Source organism: Emydura macquarii, unplaced genomic scaffold, assembly GCF_026122565.2.
Source record: "Emydura macquarii macquarii isolate MOO-44397 ecotype Brisbane River unplaced genomic scaffold, CSIRO-AGI_Emac_v2 contig_2205, whole genome shotgun sequence".
In the NCBI taxonomy this organism is placed as follows: domain Eukaryota; kingdom Metazoa; phylum Chordata; order Testudines; family Chelidae; genus Emydura; species Emydura macquarii.
In genome coordinates this window covers 35,335,105-35,357,202 of record NW_027132342.1, presented here as the reverse complement: position 1 = coordinate 35,357,202, position 22,098 = coordinate 35,335,105, and the positions used below count along the sequence as shown (strand labels likewise).

At 41.9% G+C, this 22,098-nt stretch overlaps 1 protein-coding gene across 1 annotated transcript in view; it reads right to left on the bottom strand.

The window, feature by feature from the left end:
- PPP1R12A (protein phosphatase 1 regulatory subunit 12A) overlaps positions 1 to 18,534 on the bottom strand; it is a 204,056-nt gene extending 185,522 nt beyond the window's left edge. Inside the window, exon 1 of the mRNA XM_067559898.1 lies at positions 18,167 to 18,534. Within this exon, the coding sequence (XP_067415999.1) occupies positions 18,167 to 18,403 (237 nt within the window). The 5' untranslated portion in view covers positions 18,404 to 18,534. The remainder of the gene's footprint in view (positions 1 to 18,166) is intronic.
- Between the last annotated feature and the right edge of the window lie 3,564 nt (positions 18,535 to 22,098).

Sequence of the window (22,098 nt, the reverse complement as noted above, 5' to 3'; positions counted from 1 at the left end):
TTAGCATAAGTAGTTAACATTCTAAGAGATCATCCAAGGTGAAGTGGCCCATTAATACCTCTGCAACTCCAAGAGGCAGGCCAAAAGATGAGAAAAAGAAGGGATTAGTGGGTTAGTTTGTTGTAATAAGCCACGAATCTAGTGTCTTTATTAAGACCATGATTTTTAGTGTCTAGCAAAGTTATGAATTTGAAGTCCCATGATAGTCTTTTGAAGGTGTTGTTCAGATTTCTTTTGAGGACAAGGACTGAAAGATGAGATATGAAGTGGTCATTTCACGAAAAGTGTTTGTCCACGGGTAATATTGTTTTTGTCTTATTTTTCTGTGTCAATTCATTAAAAGAGCACACTGATTGTTTGGTTTCACCCCCATAGTTATTGGGCATTTAGTGCATTGGATGAAATACACCACGTGATAGGCATGTGAAGAACCCATGGATCTTGAAAGGTGTCTTGTTGGAGGATACTGATCATCGTAGCACTGCAGATATGTCTGCAGGTTTTGCACTTATGGCAGGGTCTTGTGCTGCTTGGGGTTGGTGGGTCCTGGTCTGTGGGGAGCTTGAATCTGATGAGCTTGACAAGGTTGGGGGTTGTTTGAAGGCCAGAAGAGGGGGTTCAGGAAAGATCTCTTTCAGGATGTGGTCCCCACTGAGAATGGGTTGTAATTGTTTCATGATACCCCATTCCACTGTGGGGTGGTAGATTTTCCTTGACTCATTTTGCTGAATGAAGGGATAAACATAGGGGGGAAAAATACTGAATTTCTACAGTAACTAAGAGAGAGATTTTTCTTCAGTAGTTAGAAGTATAGCATGGTTCAGTGGTTATGGTGCTTTACTGTGACTCACGAGGTCTAGGTTCTATTTCCAGCTTTGCCACTGACCTGTGGTGTGTCCTTGGTAAAGTCACTTCATTTCTAATGTGCTTCTTTCCTCCTCCATCTCATACTATTTGTGTGGTTTGTCTATGTATAGCATAATTCTTCCAGGCAGGGACAGTCTCTTGCTGTGTGTTTACAGTGCATAACAGGGCCCTGATTTTATACGGTAATACAAATAAATCACAACAGTTATGCAAATAGCATGATTTGGAGTTATACTTTGTACTTGGATGTGGGGCTTCCACCAGGTTTGCTAGGAACCAAGTAGATACACCTAAAGGCAGAATTTGGGCCTCATGTTTAATTTCAGATATTACATAAAGTATAAGAAACTCTACTTATATTTAGCTCAAAAAAGTATAAATTTTGCAAGAGTTAAGATTTTAATACCAACTACCAACATTTACATACATTTTAAAATTGCAATAAAACATTTTGAATAAGTAGTATTCTCAGAGGTTGAGGTGTCTACCCTGTTAGTTCCTGCAGAATTTAAGCTCCCTCCACTTTATCTCCCCCCCACAAACACCCTACCTACTTGTACTGGAAATTTTAGGCTGTGCAACACATTCTGCAATACTAAACTGTAAGCAGGGCAGACTCTGGCTTGGGTCAAGATCTGCCCATCTACCCATTAATGGGACAATATTGTGGCTTTTTGGACTGACTGGGTAAGATGCCTATGGGTGACTAAAAGTCACTTTCGCTTTTCTGTCGGAAATGCGCATCTGTCTTGCAGCAGAAAGCCACCCATGTATGAGACAGCCAAGGAGGACATAAAATTCTACATGCACCTGAAAACAAGCCCCTATGTATCATCTCAGTACTGATATCATTCCACCCTGCTGTGAAGCAGTAAAATCCTAAAGCTGGAAAATATAGCAGCTTTTAGAACTAGGAGGTTTCCATGTTACCAAATGGCCATGGCAGGATTGTGTTCTCTCAAAAAAAGAAAGTCCATAACCCTAGGTAGAAAGTGGGAGGCTCCGGGGAAAAAACAACAACCTATCTTCCCCTTGGTGCAGGATGCCACAAGTACTGCTGTATCACTGCAAGAATGTGCTCATCAAAAAGACAGATAGGCAGAATGCATCGACATCTAGCAAATACGTTTGAATGAACAGCTTTACTGTAATTTCAACTGTGTGGACACAAAATTAACTAGTCAGCCAGTTAAGATAATTGGCTAATAAGTAATAAAAATATAGATCTAGGTGCAGTATGGACAGGATGGATGTAGGCTGAAGTATGATGATTAGGAGTGATATCTTGATGTTCCATGTTTACTTAATGATATAGAGATCACTTTTGCATAAAGATTGTTTTGATTTGAAAACTAGCTTCCCAAGTGAAAGCTGAACTTACCTGAAAGACAAAACCCATGCTTGTTCTCTACATAGCACATCTCTTCAGTAGCAAATATTCAGTAATCAGAACTCTGATGGCTATATTTTGATGCATAGAGTAGATTACAGCTGGTCCTTAGGAACTAAACTAGCTCTTTAGTACAGGCTAGTAAGGTTGTTCAAAGTTGTAGATTTTTCTAAAGAAACAGGAAAATGTGTATAATTTACAAGAGTCGTTTTTTGTCGTAACCGTAAAGATTTCATACGGCTGTTCTGCTAGAAGCTATTGCTGCACTGTCCTGTCCCAAAAGTGTGCTGTGCTGGCACAAAAATGACTGCTGCAAATGATGTTTAAAATCAGCGTTAGATACCTACTAGCCAGTGCATATTTGAAATATCAGCCACACTGCCATTCAGCTATTTGAGACCTGTTGGCAATACTCTAGCAAGAAGGCAAGAGAATAGAATACATCCGACTCTGTAGGCCAATGAAGCATCTTTCTCCTCTGAAACACAAAGTGGGCAATTAATTCCTTAGCACAATTTTCAGTTTTGCCCTTCAAGGGGCAGGGGCAAAAGTGTGCCAGTAAAAGTTTAGATTCATTTAATGGGGCTTTAGAAATCAAGTCTTTGCAAAAAGTTAGAAGATTTTATTGTTTAAGTAACAACTTCCCAAGAAATTCAAATAAAAAGTTCAATTACAGAAATCAAGAGCAATGTTTAGGTTGTACTTCAGTCTTGTAATGTTTTATCCATCCAGTGAGTAATAGAGGGGTAAGATTTAGGGTGAAACCCTGACTCCTTTAAAGCCAACAGACAAGACTTCTGTTGATTTCAGACATCACTTTGGTCCCTCCTTCAAAAAAGAGGTGGACAACTTGCATGTAGGGTAGTATTTTAATCATTTTGTAAGACTTGTATTTAAGAATCCATTCCTGGGTTATCCTGCCACATTTTTGTCATCCTAATAATGACCGTTCGTGACACCTCAAGCTCTCAAATGTCTAATTTTTATTCATAACTTGGCTGATTAAAACAATTACTTTTTTTTTTTTTTTAAAAAAAACCTCATTTTTAACTCTTATGGATATTACAGAAACAGTGTCTTCCACATATTTATGAATTAAGGCCAAACTTCTACTGAGAATACATTAATGCTTTCATTCAAGTGTTTCTACCATTAAGAAATGGGGAACAAGCAGAATTTAAGTTACATCTACAAAAGCAGGAATAGAACCAAGATTCCCTGACTCCTAGTACTGCAGTTTAGCTACAAAACTAGCCTTCCCTGTTTTGTAACTCACCTTATTTAAAGATCATTTCCTGCAGTGTAATTGTAATTATGATCACAGCTTGGTAACAGTTACCTCCCCTTTCAGAGTGAGGAACAGAAGAGTGATTTAAAGATTCTGGTTAGTTTCACAGTTCTAAGATGCCTAGGTAGAACGAACCTGATGGTTGGAAGTTTCACTTTTGCTGCTCAGAGTGGTGAGAAAGAATTTTATCTGCATCTTTACAGATGGTGTGGTCTCTGGGAGGAAAAAAAATGAAAAAAGGTAGACCAAATTACTCAGTTACTGCAAAAGAGAAAGCTACAAGTAGCAGCAGCGTAGGCCTGCTGTGAAAATTATGAGCAACAGCTGTATAAGCCAAATCATGAGTCAGGGCTGGATGATGAAAGAAAGGGATGGTGAAAAGCAGGAAAAGAAAAAGGAGCTTATTTACTTCTCACTGCCTTACATGCAATCCCGCCCCCCACAGTCAAGAAAGGAAAAACTATTTCTGCACTGCAGCTGAAGAGCTGGGGGAATTGGAGAAGAAAACGTTGTATTTGGTACCCAGGTACAACTATTTCCGGACATGGGGAGGAAGAACGGTGAGTGCCTAAGAGTATGTCAACACAGCAGCTAATCACCCATGGCTGTCCCATCCCAGCCAACTCAGGCTCCTGGAACTCGGACGGCAAGGCTGTTTCACGCTGTGTAAATAGCTCTTGGATTCTCCCACCTCGCAGAATCCTAGAACCCAGGCTCCAGCCTGAGCCTAGAACTCTACACAGCAAAGAAACAGGCCAGCAACCTGAGCCCAGTGAGTCTGAGTCAGTTGGCACGGGTCAGCTGCAGGTTTTTCTTTGCTAAGTAGACATACCCTTTCATGGTTGTACAAATTACCTGCAGTGCTTCAAATAGCCATGTGGCAAGTGAAGAGCTTTCTCCGACAAATGTGAGAGCCCTCAACTATTGATTTTTGCAGAATATAACTCCTTTAGGTGGGCTAGTTTTCTAGTCCCTCCACTTAAACTTTTTAATTAACTGAACACAAACCAGTGTTGTGTTATCTTTCTAAGTAAGGGCTGGTCTACACTACACAGTTAGGTCGATATAAAGCTGCTTGTCAGTGTCTACACTAAAGCTTTCCTCCCGCTGATGTAAGTACCCTACTACACGGACATAACTTCACTTCCTCAAGAGGCGTAAGGCTTATGTCAGTGTAGTTAGGGAGACACAGTGTCTGTGTAGACTGTGTGTTACTTACATTGCTGTTGGCCATCCTGGAAAGCTGGGCACCTAGATCCTGCCCCCAGCTGGGAGCAGGCGCAAGAAGCCCCAAGTGGCAGGACCTGGTCCCCGGCTGAGCACTCCATGAGCTGTGAAATTGACAAACAGACCGGGCTCTCACCTCCCAACACTGCCCCACTTAGGCTGATGGAAGCGTTCCTGGTGAGGACGTGCACCACCGACTCAAGGAAGGTAGCGTGGACATGCATCACTGCAGTAATTACTGTGGTAGCTGTAAGTCGACCTACCTTTCTAGTGCAGACATACCCCCAGTCAACATTCAGCTCCAATGCCTCTGCTGCTTCAAACGGTATTCCCAACAGCAATAGCATGAAATTAAGAGTAGGAGGGGTAAAACTAGGCATTCAGAACTTGTGTGCAGCAGAGAAAAAGTCCAGAATTGTTAGTTTCAGAATACCCTTATGAAAAGCTATAAGCAAAGACAGTCACTAGAGTTATTCACGGGATAAGCATACTCCAAAAACGGAAGCTGGAAAAAGGGTAGAATAGCATAGGCTTCTTATCCTGCTTGCAGCAGCCAGGATCCAAGGAGCAAACAGACAAAATTTCTCCTTTTCAACAATTATGGGGGAATACAATTAGTCTTACACATACTGGCCCAAGGAAGATATAAAGAATTGAGACCCCATGCAAGGTCCATTGACTACTCACTGCTAACCTTCCTATTTACAAACAAGCTGGGGATTGTCATGGATTGGGCTTCTCAGGAAGTCACTTTTTCTGGACCCCTAATGAAGACCCCTTTGCCCCCTTCTGCCCTCTCTCCCCCAGTAGCTGGCCTGGTAAGTTTTTCAACATTTATGTATGTATTGCACAGTACTATATACTAACAGAAGCTTTTGGAGTGTTTGAAAGATTATCCTTCCTTCCCCGCACTGCAGCCAGAGAAAGTTTGACATTTCAAACACTTCCAAGACCAAGTATTTTGAACTACCACAGCAGGGTCAAAATAGATTTCCTGGTGAGAAGTCCAGTATTCCAATTACCCCACAAGCAAAGGGACATATAGGGCTTAACAGCAAGGGCTGTCCTGGCCTATTTTTGTACTGGCCTCTAGCTAGGAAGTACCGATGATAAAGATTCAAATATGTTCAGTTCTAGTAGTTTTTTAAATTGCTTTTGAATCAAGAGGTAGTTTTTAATCTTCAGTGCTAAATGCTAGATCTTGTTTGTACATAAACCAGGAGTTCAAAATTGTTCACGTAGTTGAGAAAGGTACTAAATTTTGCAATAGACTGTGGGGTGAGGATGACATGGCATGTCAGATAGCAAAATAGGAGCCATTATTTCCTGTTTTTATTCATATACTAAGTGAAATTAAGTCTTGGGGGAGGGGAGGTTTGCTTAATTAGTGGCAGAGAGAAAATAGTCACATACCACCTTTGTTTAATTAACCGTCTCTTCCCAAACTAATAGTAGAAACTAAATAGTAATATTACTCCTCCTAGATCTTAGTAAAGTTACTAAAACACCAGTAAGGATAGCTTACAGTAACTTCCTGCAGTCTAATAAAATAAATTTCCCTTAATACATAAGTTAGGTCTCCAGTACATAAAGTGACATGCTGGTATCAGTATTAGAGATACCCCTGTTCCACACTTTGGCTACATACAGACAAGTGCCAGGCATTTGTCTAGATAGTCTGCACAAAGAGTAAAGCAGCAGTACATGTCTAATAAGGGCACTGCATACAGAAACCCACTGACAGCCACAATATTAGTACAGCACATCCTCTTTGCTATGCTATTCTTGAGAGCCAAGAAACTGACATTACACAAAGATTCTCCTTATAAAGAGAAAGTGTTAAACTGTTCTCCATGGAGCTGGAGACAAATTACATACTCTATTCAAAGTAGCTTTAATCACTTTGGGTCCTTATAATAAAGTGCAGAAGTTTCATTGGTTAGACAAAGGGAGAATGTAAAATTTCTTAAAATTTGCAGTTTTATGTAACTTGTGTTTTTAATTCCATGTGATACTAAGGGGGGGGGGGGGGGGGGGCTCTGGGCACAATTAATACAATTACAAACTTCACTCTTTATTTACCTGGACTAAAACCCAAGAGGAGAATGGCACAAGATGCGAATCCACCACTTATCCTCAGCTGCCCTTTTTATGCAATATTACGCACCATCTAGCCTAAAGCCAACAGTACAAAGTAATTTTTAGATCAAGGCAATTTACACTTAAAGTCAACTGTTTAAAAAAAAAACTGATCCAAATCAGATTAGTAAAACTCATTTGAAAGGGTGTTAATGTAAACTTAAAATTTAATTACATGCCGAGATTTTTTTAAACGGACCCCGCCAGTAGGGTCTCAAATTTTACAAAAATGCTATAGACAAGATACATAAAGTTAAGATCCTGATCCTAGAAACACTCAAGTAGTTACATGAAGCAGTTCATATGAATAGAATAGCCTAATTTCAGTGACTATTCATGTGAATAAAGCAAAGCATGTGCATGTTTACAACATTGTAAAGTTATATTTATTAAAACTTTACATTTCAAAACAAGACTGCTTTACTGTTAGCACTGAAAAGATGAGACTTTCAATACATTAACTAAGTTATTGCAAACTTATTTTTTGTAAATACACAAGCCAAAAGTTTTCAAAACTAGGAACCTACGCTTACATTTAGGCACTTACAGATGTAATTTTGAAAAGCTACATGATTTAGAAGTACAAGGCACATGACAACTACAAACTAATGGAGAAACATAGCCTAGCCAAAGAATTTCAGTTTCCTTGATCTTCAGAAGTTCAATAGGTTCACATATTCCAAGGCCAGAAGGGGGAACATTGTGATCATCCAGTCTGACCTCCTGTACAACACAGACCATGGAATTTCCCAAAAATAATACCTAGAGCAGAACTTTTAGAAAAACATCCAATCTTGATTTTAAAATGTCTAGATATGAAGAATTCACCATAATCATACTTGTAAATTGTTCCAATGGTAAATTATTCTTAAAAATTTACATCTTATTTCCAGTCTGAATTTACATAGCTTGAACTTCCAGTCATTTGATCATGTTATAGCTTTGTCTACTACACTGTTATTTTTATTATTAAACATTTGTTCCCCCATATATTATATATTCCCCCAAATATTTAATATTTGTTCCCCCAAGTGGATACTTATAAACTGATCAAGTCATTCCTTTAAACTTTGTTGTCAGGAGTTCTTTAACTGGGGGTCAGGAACTCTCAAGGGGTCGCGAGGTTATTTTGGAGGAAGGGGGTCGCGAGCAGTCAGCTCTTGCACATGCTGTGGCTCTGACAGTCAGCACTCATGCATGGCTGACAGCCAGAGTCCTTCAGAACTGGGTGGCCAGAGAGCAGTGGCTGCTGGCTGGATACTCTGAAGGCAGCACCACCCCCAGCAGCACAGAAGTAAGGGTGGCATGTCATGCCGGGGTTGTCACTTTTGGGGGGTGGAGGGTGTCATCACAGCCCGTGAAGCACGTATTCTATTCTTTTAATCATTCTTGTGGATTTTCTCTGAACCAACCTTCTCCAATTTATTGACTGCTTCTTGAATTGAGGACATGAGAACTGGATACAGTCTTCCAGCAGCAGTCACAGCAGTGCCAAATACAGAGATAAAATAACCTCTGTATTCTACTCAAGACTCCACTATTTTATGCATTCACGGGTCACATTAACCCTTTTGGCCAAAGCACCGTGCTGGGAGCTCGGGTTTAGCTGATTACCTATTATGATCTCCAAATCTTTTTCAGACTCATCGCTTCTCAGGATCATGTCCTCCCCATCCTGTAAATATGACCAGCATCCTTTGTTCCTAGATGTAAATGCATTTAGTCATATTAAAATGCATATTGTTTGCTTGACACCAGCTTGCCACGTGATCCAGATCACTCTTAATCAATGACCTGTGCTTCTCATTATTTACCATTCCCCCAATTTATGGGTCTTCTGCAAACTCTCAGAGATGATTTTATGTTCTCTTCTATGGTTATTATTAAAAATGCTAAATAACATAGGATTAAGAACCAAACTCTAGGACCTCACTAGAAACATACCCCTGAACGATGACTCCCCATTTATATTTACATTTTGAGACCTATCAGTTTTAATCCACTTAACATGTGCCATGTTAAAGAATTAAAATAATATAAAATTAATAAAAAATATCATATGGTACATGTGGTCAAACGCCTTAGGCACATTACAGCAACACTACTACCATTATCAATCTTGTAATCTCATTACAAAATAAAGTTAGTTTGACATGATCTATTTTCCTTACACCCATGCTCATTTGTATTAATTGTATCAGCCTCCTTTAACTGTTCATTAATTATTTATTAATTAGATTCTCGTATCAGCCACGCTATAGTTTCAATTATCATTATGTCAGAAGGTAGTGTTACTTGCAAATATAGAATGCTATATATGCCTGTCAATTTTGTGTTCAAGCTTATGTTTTCACAGTAAGAATGTTCTCACAGGCGCTGGGCTAATTTCAGCATAGCTGTGAATTTTAAGAGTGAAACTCAGAAAAAAGTCTGAAGTTCTACTATGACATAGCAATTCAAGACTATCTGGTGGGAAGAACAAGCAACATAAATACGGATAAAATAACCACTTTTTAAAAAAATAATTTGTATCCATCCTGGTTCACACTAACACATAAAGGAACAGTGAACTAGCAATCCAGAGAAGTAAGCCACGGTGACCTAGCAAAGTTAGGGGGAATAAAATCAAACACCTATAAGAAAGAAGACTTAGTATTGTATTAAAGTCTAGAACTTCATAACACAAAACCCATAAATTAGAGCCATTCCACACACAAAGAGAGAGTGGCTGACAGCCACAACAGACTTTTGTTGAAGCAGATTGGCCTCAAGGATGCCTGCCCTGCCCTGACCCCTCTCCCTCCAAAATCAAGATCTTGCAGAGCCACATTACTAGAATTGTGTGCACATTATTTAGCTCTTGACTGGCTCAGTGCTCCCCCATCCCCAGTGATTAATGAGGTAGGTCCCAGATAGAGGTAAGTTGTAAAAAAAAAAATTTGACTTAGGGCAGCCTTAGGGAGAAAGATAAGATATTTTACAGAAAAAAAAAAACACACAACAAAGAACAGGGGATACAGAGAGTTTCTATGTTTATGGATGGACATTTTTATTAAAAAAAACCATATGCCAAAGTAATTAATTTGCCTGTACACTGCATCTCTTCTCTCTATCCTTCTTGTTTGTCCCTATCCTCCTATGAATTTGGAAAGCACTAGCTAGGACGTTCTGGTGTTACAAACATAAGTATTAGTTCTAAAATGATTTGTGGCCAGCCACTTTTGATTTAGAGAGTGACATATTCTTGTCTGAAGACATAATTAGAGCTGCACAGTTCTTATTAGCAATTAAATGTAAGAAGCCCTAACTATTGTGGAGAAAATCCACATCCACCATAAGCAGGTGCAATGCCAAACTAGGCCTCTGTGTGATTATTTTGTCTGTAGTGCCTCAGGCTATTAACAAAAATCCCTGTATTTACCAAAGATCACTTACATTGATTTTATGATTTTAAAATGCCCCCATAAGTATTATATTCCTAACAAGCGCTAAGGTGTATGACAGTCATGGAGAAACTGTTATGCTAACTGAATGCCACCACATACACTCAAAAACATTTCTTGAACTCTGTCAATAAATTTCAAGTGGAAGTCAAGATGAAACATTTCAGAAATTCACATATAGTAGTTAGCGATGTCTTAAAATCCATTAACACACCACTTTAGTAGGTGGTAGTTTGACAAAACTTACTCAGATTTAAAACCTATGTTTAAAATTCCAGAGAACACTCATGACAACTTTTTTTTTTGGTTGTAAATACGTGATAATCTTTGCCTTATACTGTATCACAATGCATTTTAACACACTGCTAGAAAGGTGACAGCTGAGGAATGCCTCCACTCCTATGCCATGGTTTCCATTGACTCATTTCAGGAATGCATACAGCAAGGCATGACAGCTTGGAATGCCTCCACCCATCTGACAGCATGTGAACACGCATTGCTTACAGCTAGCCATACAAACTCACAGATCTATTCCAATTAGCCAGATCAACAAAAGAAACAAATTAATAAGAATTAATTACCTTTACATGTAGTCTGAAATTTTGTACTACTCAGTGCATGTTAAGTAGTGAATATTTAATAGTGATGTACTTGATGGCTAAAATTTTAGTTTTCATCTCAGAACTGAGCAGGAGACAATTAAGAGGCAAGTGCTTGCTCTTATTGACAGACAGTTGTAATTTGACCTTTATATTTTATTGTTCTGATCAAATCCTTAAATCAGGTAAGTGTAATTGAATGTTGTGTTCTTTTCTGTGGTCCTCTGAAATCTCAAATTTCTTACATCAGTAAACAATCTATTAACTGGAAAAGACATTATAAGATTAACCAAAACAATACAGAACTGACCATTCAAAAGCTTGTCATATTGTTTCCAAGTACGTCCACAATGTGTACACAGAAGACATGGGCACTGATCCTCAGCTAAAGGATGATCTATTGAAGTCATAGTTCCAGTAACAATTAACACCAGCAGAGGATCTACCCCCAGAGTCCCTGCCTACAGAGGTCACAATACAACCTGAATGAATATACCATTTCAGTAAATAGGAGTGAAACAGTTACAAGTCATGTTCAAAAGCTAGGCTTGGTCTACTCCTAAAAATTATGTAGCCCTAGATACATTATTCAGGGCTATGAAAAATTTCAGATACTGGCAACATAGCTAGATTGACCTAACTCCCACCGTAAATGTACTTGTTTGACAAAAGAATTCTTCCATCATCCTAGCTACTGTCTCTTGAGGGTATGGATTTATTAGTGATGGAAAAACCCCTTCTGTCACTGTAGCAAGTGTCTACACTACAGCAGCATAACTGCAGCTGTGCAGCCATAGCACATGTAGTGTAGACTCCGCCTAGATCAGCAAGTAACTTCCTCAACCCGAATATGTTCACATTCATTTCCACATGCAATGGTTCCCAAACCACCTATTGTCATGGAGTGGTTTATGTAACATTTCTTTTACCATAACAGTATTTACAAAGGGAAAAAATTAAAATCAATCAACTGTACCTTATGTTAGAATGTGCACGGCATTTACTATGCACGTTTCATTTTGCCAATAAAATTTGTAAATACGTCAGTGTACTGAATCAAGAATACTTAATGCCATGGTAAAGTTTACAAGGAGAAACTAGAAGAAATGGTCATTGAACAGTAAATTATTTTTAAAAAGAAAATGATACTGGCTGGAGTTACTGTCTATGTTTTGAATTTGTTATGAAACCTATGTTACCATCTGATAAGGGTATTATTCAAATGCTATGTTACAGAGATTATAATAATTAAGTTTGAAGAGATGTTTCTACTCATATCATTGCCAGTTGTTTTTAGGATGGAAGTTTCCCCATGCTCTCTCTCAGGCTACATGCTAGAATTCAGTTCAGCTATTGTACCTGTGCATTTAAAATAGACACTAAGCAGGGACAATGTAATGCCTTTACACACTTAACTCAAAAAAAGAGAGAGATTGGGTTCAAACTTGTATTTGCTACTGAGGATTATCTGTATGCCAAGGCTGCTAAGCCAAGTTTGGAGAGGTTTAACATTTACAATTATTGCACACTACAACATATCGTATGCAGTCACATGCCTAAAATACTTTTTTCTAACATGTAGGCTAAGTATTATAGGTGCACTAAGTTATCATGCAATATGAAAGAGCAACTCATGTGCCCAATACTTCATATACACTCAGTCTCTTCCTCTACTACCACTACTTCTTTAGAGAGGATGGATATCAGATAAGCCACTATTAATGCAATATTAAGGTTGCAAAATTAAGCACAGAAGTCAGGAAATTAAGAGTTAATTATTAAGATATGAATTTGGTCACACTAAAGTATTATACTATTCTCTTCCCATTTCCTGGAAAATAACAGGCTTTACAGAATCTATGGCCAACAGAAATGTTTCTGCTCATTTCTTTACATTCCAATTAATTTTTAAAAACAAATAAGCATTCTCCCTAGTCTGAAGTCAAACAGTGCAATATTAAGAACCTAGAAATGAAACTGATTTCCCCACTTTTGTTGTCCACACTGAGAGACACGCAAAAGGAAAAGAGCAGAACAATGACCAATAAAGGATTTTTTAAAATCCTCATCTCTAAGGGTACAGTGTATCAGAAACAAGAGGGATACATTCTGCTTATCCCAAGTTGTTCTGCAACCCCATCATAAATCGATGGGGGCTTAGATTACTGCAACCTGTCCCTGGCTACCAATGGGCTGCTGTGCTATATGTTGTGTTCCTGCTCTTGGTACACCTCCTATCCCAGGGATTGCAAGGAGGTCCTCAAAAGACAGCCTTATAGCTAGCTGTCTTCTGTTTTTATGCCAGTGGAATCCATTCACAGCTGTCAGCCAAAAACAGATCACTGTACAGTTCTATAGTGTACAGTTCTATAGTAAATGATCCGTGTTTATTAGCAGTGTTGTTGTTAGCTAGCTGATGCTGAGACAGTGCTGTACCATACCAAGACAACAGCATTAATATCTTCTTAAAATCAATTCTCTCACGCCCCACACGAAAGTTACCTCACCAACCTTGTAGCTAAAATGTAACATCTTTTATTGGACCAACTTCTGTTGGTGAGAGATACAAGCTTGCAAGCTACACAGAGCTCTTCTTCAAACTAATCAGCAGTTTGATTTTGTTAGGAAGAGGAATTTAAGGGATTGTAAAACACTGAAGTAAGTCTGCACCATATATATGAAGTGCTCAATTCAAATAGCTAGTGTTATATTCCCACATCAGCTTGATCACCAGCTAAGCGGTTAAATCATGTCTGTACTTCCCCCACAGTTCACAGGTGTAGGAAGACAAACTGACTGTTCACAAAGCAGTCCATACCTTAGAGATGAGCCAACAGAAGAGCCTAGTATAGATTAAAAGCTGCCACTAATGAGAACTACAAAACTAAATTATTTGCTCAAAGATACTATACGTCCTATGCAATTTAGATCTACTGATCAATTAAAATAGCATGGCAGTCTCCTTTTACAAGCAATCATTTCCATAAAACCCAGTGCACATGAAGATACTTATATACCCAATGGAAAACAAAAACAAAAGACACATTTGCATGTTGCTCATGTCAGTAAGTATGCTCTCAAAGGTAGCCTGTACTAAAAAATCTCTAGGTTTTTTTTGTAAGTGACAATGTGTAGGCTTTATAGACCAGCCGCACACTGGCAATTTCTTCCCCTCCTCAGAGATTACATTCTAGCAAGTAGCACATGACATCACATTTCACCTTCTGATTCTATTATTCTCTTAAGTTCCTGTTGCAACACTTGGCAGAACACATCACAAGAAATGTTTTGGAGATTCCCCCCACAATCCCTGCATTACATCTGTGCACAGGACAATTTTATAGAAAAATGCATTATTCAGATTCTGTCTTTTACAACTTCCATTGAGTTAATGGAACATTTCAAATTAGGAAGTCCCAACCCAAAAAACATGAAAACCAGCCCTGTCAAAGGCACAAAATAAGATTCAATTTCAAAGATTTCAGATCAGAAGGGACCATTATGATAATCTATTCTAACCTACATTACAAAACAAAATATTTTTCTTCACTGATGTGGTACAGGAAGCTTAAATGCTACTTGGAATATAGGTGGGAAAAGTGACAAAATGTAGTATAAAATTGTGTGTTCCTTTAAAAAAAGAAGTACAGATAACATGTACCATGCACAGCAAAACATAAAATGAAATCAGCAATTAACAGTGTCAAATCATTGTAGAATTAAAGTGTGTAGGCAGTATGGGGGAGAGAGGCACTTACAGACTTTCCATCTCAGAAATAAATGTCTGAAGTACACATTGGCCTTCAGAATGCATACTGAGAAAGAAGCACATTAAGAATGTTTTGTTATACAAGAAGAGGGGCAAAAATGTTATCACTCCACCCAAGCTTTTGAGTCTTACTTTTGGAACAGATTGGCTAATGGATGTCCCAATGGTTTGGCTGGTAGCACAACTTGTTGCTACAGTGGAAACTGATGGTACATCTACACTGAAGCTGGAGGAATAATTTTCAAGTGGGGTAGACATACATGTGTCAAATTTCATCAAGCTAATATGCTAAAAAAGCAGGTTAACAACTGTGGTGGCAGCAGCAGTCTAGCTGCCTAAATACTCACCCAGGGACTCCAACAGGATTATTCTCAGGCAGGTAGCCTGTGCTGCTACAGTTACACTGTTATTTCTCACTCATTATTTTGATCAAAGCTAGCATGTGTATATTTAGCTGAGCTGGAAATTACACCTCTAGCTGCAGCGTAGCTATACCCTGAAATGAAATGAAAGCTACCCCATGTGTTCAGGGCTGAAAGTGTTGAAAAACTGCCAACCAACCACCAGGGCTTTCAAGTAAAGTGCTGGTTACCCCTTTTTCCTATACTGCCTTGTATCTAGATGGAAATATCACAAAAAACGGTTTATGGTCCTGCTTTAATGCACTAAACCTAACTCACGGTGGGTCACTCAAGATAGGAGAACAGAGCTGATGTGGAAGAAAATGGATGAGAATAGGGAAAAAGAAAGTGATCCAAAAAAAGGGATAAATCGTTTCATTTTAGACATCATGCAGGTATTCTTATCTCACATGGATGAAGAGGTCTAAACTGATTGACATGTATAAAAATTATGGCAATCCTGAAGTCCTGTGTACAACATGGCTTTCAACATCACTGACACTGGTGAAATCACAATGGCATTAGCAAGAGAGGTAATCTTTTGAGAAGTTTCACTACAGTACATATGGCCTTACTTCATGCCATAGCAGCTCTGATTTAGAGTACACCCATCTGTTATCAACATGGTGTCTAGCATTTTCTATTCTATTTTGTCACAAGAGCGTGATATAACAGACGGATATGGCTAAACTAAAGACTGTGTGTCAATTAAAGGGACACAGCAATTGATATGCATGGGGGGAGAGGGGAGAGAAGCAGACAATCATTTATACCTTAAGAAAACACTCAGTTCACAGCTACATCTCCCAGTTTGCTTTTCAACTTTAGATGTTTTTTGACAGAAGCCTCTTAAAACCATTTTTAGTTATATCATAGAAGTGACACTAGAGCAATGGTTTTTGGCCCATGGGCTGCTTGCGATGCAATCAGCACACAGCTGCAGCCCATATGACATCCTCAGGGCTATACAGGTAGTATATATACACATATAGTGTTGAATATGCAGCTCACAATGATAAATAGATGGAGAACCACTGCACTAGAGTAACTATTCCAACAGAAGTTTAAGCAAAAAACCAAAGATCTGCAGCTATCTTGATCAAGGAGGGACGTAAGTCTGACAGCACGGAGGCAAAGACTGACATTAATAATTGCTAAAAATGTTGCATTACTGTATCATAAAGTTGTCAAAGAGACTCCTCCTTGCCAGCTTTTTAAAAAGGCTTCTCAGACTTCCCAAAAAACAGAAAAATATTCTTAATTTATTGTTTTACTAATAATTATAAAAACCTACACATCATCCTTTTGTTCCCATTATTAAAAGTTCTACACATTCTGGACCTGAAAGAGCCAGTTTACATATTAACATCTAACCAAATAAGACACAGCTGCTGTCTAGTAAGGCATTTCTTCAGACTACAAGTATCCAGATTGATGAAACGACGCTACAGTATACTAGTTTGCCGTACAACACAACATATACTGCAATTAAAGAGTTTGCCAGAATAGTACAAATTTGATGATTACCCTATAACTTGTCACGTTCATTCTTGCTGTTGTTATTGGATTTTTTTTTTTTTTGCAAGTAGGCAGCATATCAATTCTAATAAGGCTAATAATCCAATGAAAGGGCAGATGACAGCTATTGTACAGGAAACAGTGAAGTTATTATATACCTTCCATTACAGTAATACTTCAAAACATGAAATCCAGTACTCAGCAATCCATTTATCTTTAGCTATTACAATACATGGAGCATTCCTCATACTTATTTCAACATCATGAGGTTTACTACACACTAAAGTCACCAGTTTCTGTTTAGAAAGAGAGAACACTGTCACTAGACTGCTCTGAACTCCTCACTATTTTAGAAAGATTTTACCTAATCAAACTAGAACTCATAACTACCCAGTCTTTCTGGAACTACAGAGCTTTAGTTTTCAAAACAAAAAGTTAATCCGTCAAAGAGATTATTCTTGCTTTTCTGATGTTCTGTAAATTTAATATGCTGCTATAGCTTTTGGTCTATTGGAGAAACGAAAACTATTCAGGCAAACCGGCATTATCTCTGGATTGCCACAGCCTTTCCTTATTTGGCTAACATTTTGAGATTCCAATCAGATTGCTATAAAACTTTAACATGCACAAAGCATCCATTTTGAGGAAACTTAACGGCTACTTTTTTTTTCCCCCACCCAAAATTAAAGTTACATCTCAGTATAGAAATCATAAACAAAGCAATCTCTTCTTACAGCCTCCTACCGCAGGAAAAATATACTGTAAAAAACACAGTGCTAACCTAAGAGTGGGGCTTTCACAGTGCGGTAGAAACCATCAGTAAAGAAAGAAGACTGTCTCTTATTGACACACGTTTCTATATTAGCAACAAAACACTAGTTCCCCCTAGAAACCAGGGAGAAATAAATGATCCGCCTTCAGGAAAAGCGGATTAAAGCCCCTAAACTGCAGAGAAATTGGAGGAGTCGGAGCGGCTCTTAAGAAATCGCTCCCGATGTTAACAGCAAGCATGGGAGTGACCCCGTCTCTCACCACGCCACCCACCACCCATGGTCTGCGCTTCGCCTCCACCCTCTGCGGGGCGGCACCTCTCCTCCCCAGACACACAGCGGGCAGGGCCCCGGCGGACCCCGCTTCCCAGTGACACCCCCAATGCCAACCACGGCCAACGGGGTCCCACCGGCACCACCTCCGAGGGAAGGTACCCCGGAGTCCCCCTGCCGGGGGAGGAAAGGGCTCAGCCTGCGTCGCAGCCAGCGGAGTGGGACCGAACCCAGAGGTTACCGGGAACGCGGCAGAGCAGCGTCCGCTGGGTCGATCCCTCTGCCCGGACCGACACCCCCGGGACAGACCGGCTCCGGAGAGCTGGAGCCAGGCTGAGCAGCACCTTCCTCCCCCGCCCCGGGCCCCGATCACCGAGTCCCGCGCTGCCGGCCCCGCCAGAGCCCCTCCCCGCCACCGGCCCCGCGCGGCCAGGCCCAGCCCCGGCTCCCCCCGCCCAGGCCGAGCCAGGCCCAGCACGGACCTGGTGCAGCGCGGTGAGCCCGTCCACATTGGCGTAGTTGATGTCGGCGCCCCGCTCCAGCAGCCGCAGCACCTCGTCCGTGTCCCCGCTGGAGCAGGCGGCCAGGAAGACGGCGCCGTCATCGAACTTCACCTTGGTCTTTTTGCGCTTCACCACGGGCGGCTCCAGGTCGGTCTCGGAGCCGATCCAGCGCTTCAGCTGCTCGTTCCGCTTCTGTTTGGCGTCCGCCATCTTCATGCCCCGCTCCTGTGCCGGGCCCTAGAAGCGCTCTCCGAGTCTGCACCGAGGATAGCCTCTATCTCCCCCACTATCCCACAGAGCACCGCGGCCGAGCCGGCCGCCGCCGCGCCGCGCCGCACTCGCCTCTCACACCCGCCCAGAGGGAAGGAAGAGCCGGAGAGGGGGCGCGGCACCGAGCCGGCCGCCCTAACGTAATCTCGTGAGATTCCTGAGACGTCAGGGCTAGGGGGCGGGGCTGGGAAAGGCTGAAGCGTGAGATCAAACGAGGGAGTGGGCGGGGCTCTAAGCGGGGCGGAAGTAGCCGGAGGCCGGGCAGGCAAAGGGGGGGGGGCAGCCCCAAGAAGGTGGTGGGGATGCTGGGGAGACGAGGAGGGGCGCGAGGACTCGGAGGGGAGAGCGCGCGTGAGCAGGAGGCTGGGGGGGCGGGGCAGCAGCGCCCTTGTGGACGCTACCGATGGCAGGGGACGGTTGAGCTGCGCGCGTGCGGTCAGCAGTTTAGCGGGAAAGTCACGGGGTTTCCTAGCCTGAGGCCGGAGCAGGGCGAGTGACCGGAGCCGAGCGGGGCAGTGCAGGCAGGAACTGGTCGGCCCGCGTGTCGCCAGCGCGCAGACCTAGGCCTGCCTTCGCTCGGTATCCCGTCTGGCCGCTGCCGCTGCGCCCGGCCGGGGGCTGAGAAAGCACCCCCCGGGACCCCTCCTTCGCCTTAGGTCTTACCTGGGCGCCCGTGAGGCTGCGTTTCAGCAAGTGTCTGTGCCAGCGCAGGGCCGTGGGCCCTTGCAAAGCCCCAGTGGAGGCTTGGTTCAAGGTATGCAATTTTTTGCCTCAGTTCCCCCTCTGAACAAAGTGGGGATCATACACCTATCCCATGGGAGGTTAATTAATGACTCTGGCTATAGCACAAAGCACAGCCTATGCGGTATTTATATCAACCTTGCTTTGGTTTCTTCCCCTCCACCCCGTAGATGGACTTTTCTTCAGCTCAAATTATAGCTCCCTGGGGGGAAAAATGAGTTTAAATTTACTGGCGAAGGTTTTGAATTTATACTAATAAGAATCAAATTATATTTGGAGACATTCACAAAGTTTCAAACACTTCAAATGTTGCAAGGTTTGCCCTTTCCTCCTTAGTAGAGTTCCTTTTTTCTTTACAGCAACCTTCATACAACCTGATCAGGTGTCCCTTTTCTGGTGATTGATGCTGGGGAAAGCGGTGGACATGATATAGCTTGACTTTAGCAAAGCTTTTGATATGGTCTCTCGCAGTATTCTTGCCAGCAAATGAAAGACATATAGATTGGATGAATGGACTATAAGATGGATAGATGGTTGACTAGCTCAACAGGTAGTGATCAATAACTCCAAGTCTAGTTGGTAGCCAGTATCAAACAGAGTGCCCCAGGAGTCAGTCCTGGGTCCAGTTTTGTTCAATGGCTTCATTAATGAGCTGCAGGATGGGATGGATTGCACCCTCAGCAAGTTTGAAGATGACACTAAGCTGTGGGGAGTTGTAGATACACTGGAGGGTAGGGATAAGATACAGAATGAGCCAGACAAATTGGAGGATTGGGCCAAAAGAAATCTGATGAGGTTCAACAAGGACAAGTGCACAGTCCTGCACTTAGGACGGAAGAATCCCATGCACTGCTACAGCCTGGGGACTGATTGGCTAGACAGCAGTTCTGCAGAAAAGGGCCTGGGGGTTACAGTGGACAAGAAGCTGGATGTGATTCAACAATGTGCCCTTATTGCCAAGAAGGCTAATGGCATATTGGGTTGCATTAGAAGAGCATTGCTAGCAGATTGATAGGAGTGATTATTCCCCTCTGTTCGGCACTGGTAAGGCCACATTTGAAGTATCGTGTCCAGTTTTGGGCCCTCACTACTGGAAGGATGTGGACAAATTGGAGAGAGTCCAGTGAAGGGCAACAAAAATGATTATGGGGGATGGGACATATGATTTATGAGGAGAGGCTGAGGGAACTGGGCTTATTTAGTCTGCAGATGAGAAGAGTGAGGGGGGATTTTAATAGTAGCCTTTAACTACCTGAAGGGGGCTTTCAGGCAGGATGGAGCTAGGCTGTTCTCAGTGGTGGCAGATGACGGAACTAGGAGCAATGGTCTCAAGTTGCAGTGGGGGTATCTAGGTTGGATATTAGGAAAAACTTTTGCACTAGGAAGGTGGTGAAGTACTGGAATGGGTTATCTAGGGAGATGATGGAATCTCCATCCTTAGAGGTTTTTAAGGCCCAGCTTGACAAAGCCCTGGCTGAGATGATTTAGTTGGGGTTGGTTGTGCTTTGAGCAGGGAGTTGGACTAGATGACCTCCTGGGGTCCCTTCCAACCCTAATCTATGATTCTATGCATGCCAGCAACATTTGACAAGAAGCAGTTACATTAAGATTACCCACCTGTAAGGATAAGTTTCTCAGTGTATTTTTGGGCCAAATTTCTATATGCAGATACCTACGCTGTATTCACCAAATTTGATTACACAGCCACGGTGCCTACCGAACCTTTATGCAAAATTTGCCAGCACAATGTGTGTGTGAACGTATTCAACATACATCATTTAGGCAACTCCATGAAGACATCTCTTCAAATGTCAGCGGTGAGGCATGAACAACATTTGCAGATATAACTTAAGCATCCCCATTGACCACATGCAAAAGTGTCCATAGGCACATTTTAGGCACCTGCAATTAAAAGTGTGACTGTGGATAATTTATATAGTACCTTTAATCCCCAAAGCATTTCAGAATCAGTCTCTGTAGTAGTTTTTAGTGACATGATGTGAGGGAATCCCACAGGGATTGTGCCCTTGAACCACTTGGGACACAGCAAGTCAGGACTCTAGTGCTTTGGAGTCTGCCTCTTGGGTCTCCACACACCAGTGCCGCAGCCTTCTGACTCTGGCCCCACAGTGTTCAGCACTCCTGCTCCACCTGGAACACCCCCTGCAAGACTCCCCCCTTTGGATGGGTCCTGGGGAGTTCCTCCATGCCCAAAGGACCAGGCACCCCACCTTGCAGTCGGAAGCGATTCACACCCAGCATGAAGGTCAGAAGGGTTTATATGTTCTCAGGATTACAGCGTAGAAGGACTTTGCTAGCAGGTTAACTAGGAGTTACAGCAACAACCACCTGGAAAGCCCCATTCTTGGGGTTCCTTTTCCACAGGCCCCTGATGGGGAACTGCCCACTTTCCCCCCAGCCATTCCCAGACCCGTCCCCTAGCCCCTCCCAGTCCTTTGTCTCCTTCCCAGGCAAGGTGACCACTCCCCCTGGTCCTCAGCTGCCACAACCTGTTTCAACTGACTGACTCAGGAGGACAAAGCGATCTGACTGGCAAATGTGGTTGGGGTAGGCCCTTACGTGCGCCGGTAGCCTTTGGAATGATTACACACCCAGATCCCATCACAAAAAAACATAAGTAAGTTATGGGGGGAAACAGACACACATACTGCACTTAGAGGAAACCCCCCCAAAAAATACCTCCACTTCATCACACGAGTAATCCTATTTTCTCTGTCACAGTCCTGCTTGAGTTTCTGTGTGTGGACTCTCACCAGCCTATTGTGTTTGAATCCACATGCTTGATCTGTGTGCTTCTAAACTCTGCTGGGTCTGGGCAGGCTCCAACCTCTCTCTGGCCCTAGCCTCTTGGGCACAGATTCTCTGCCTTGTGCCACTTT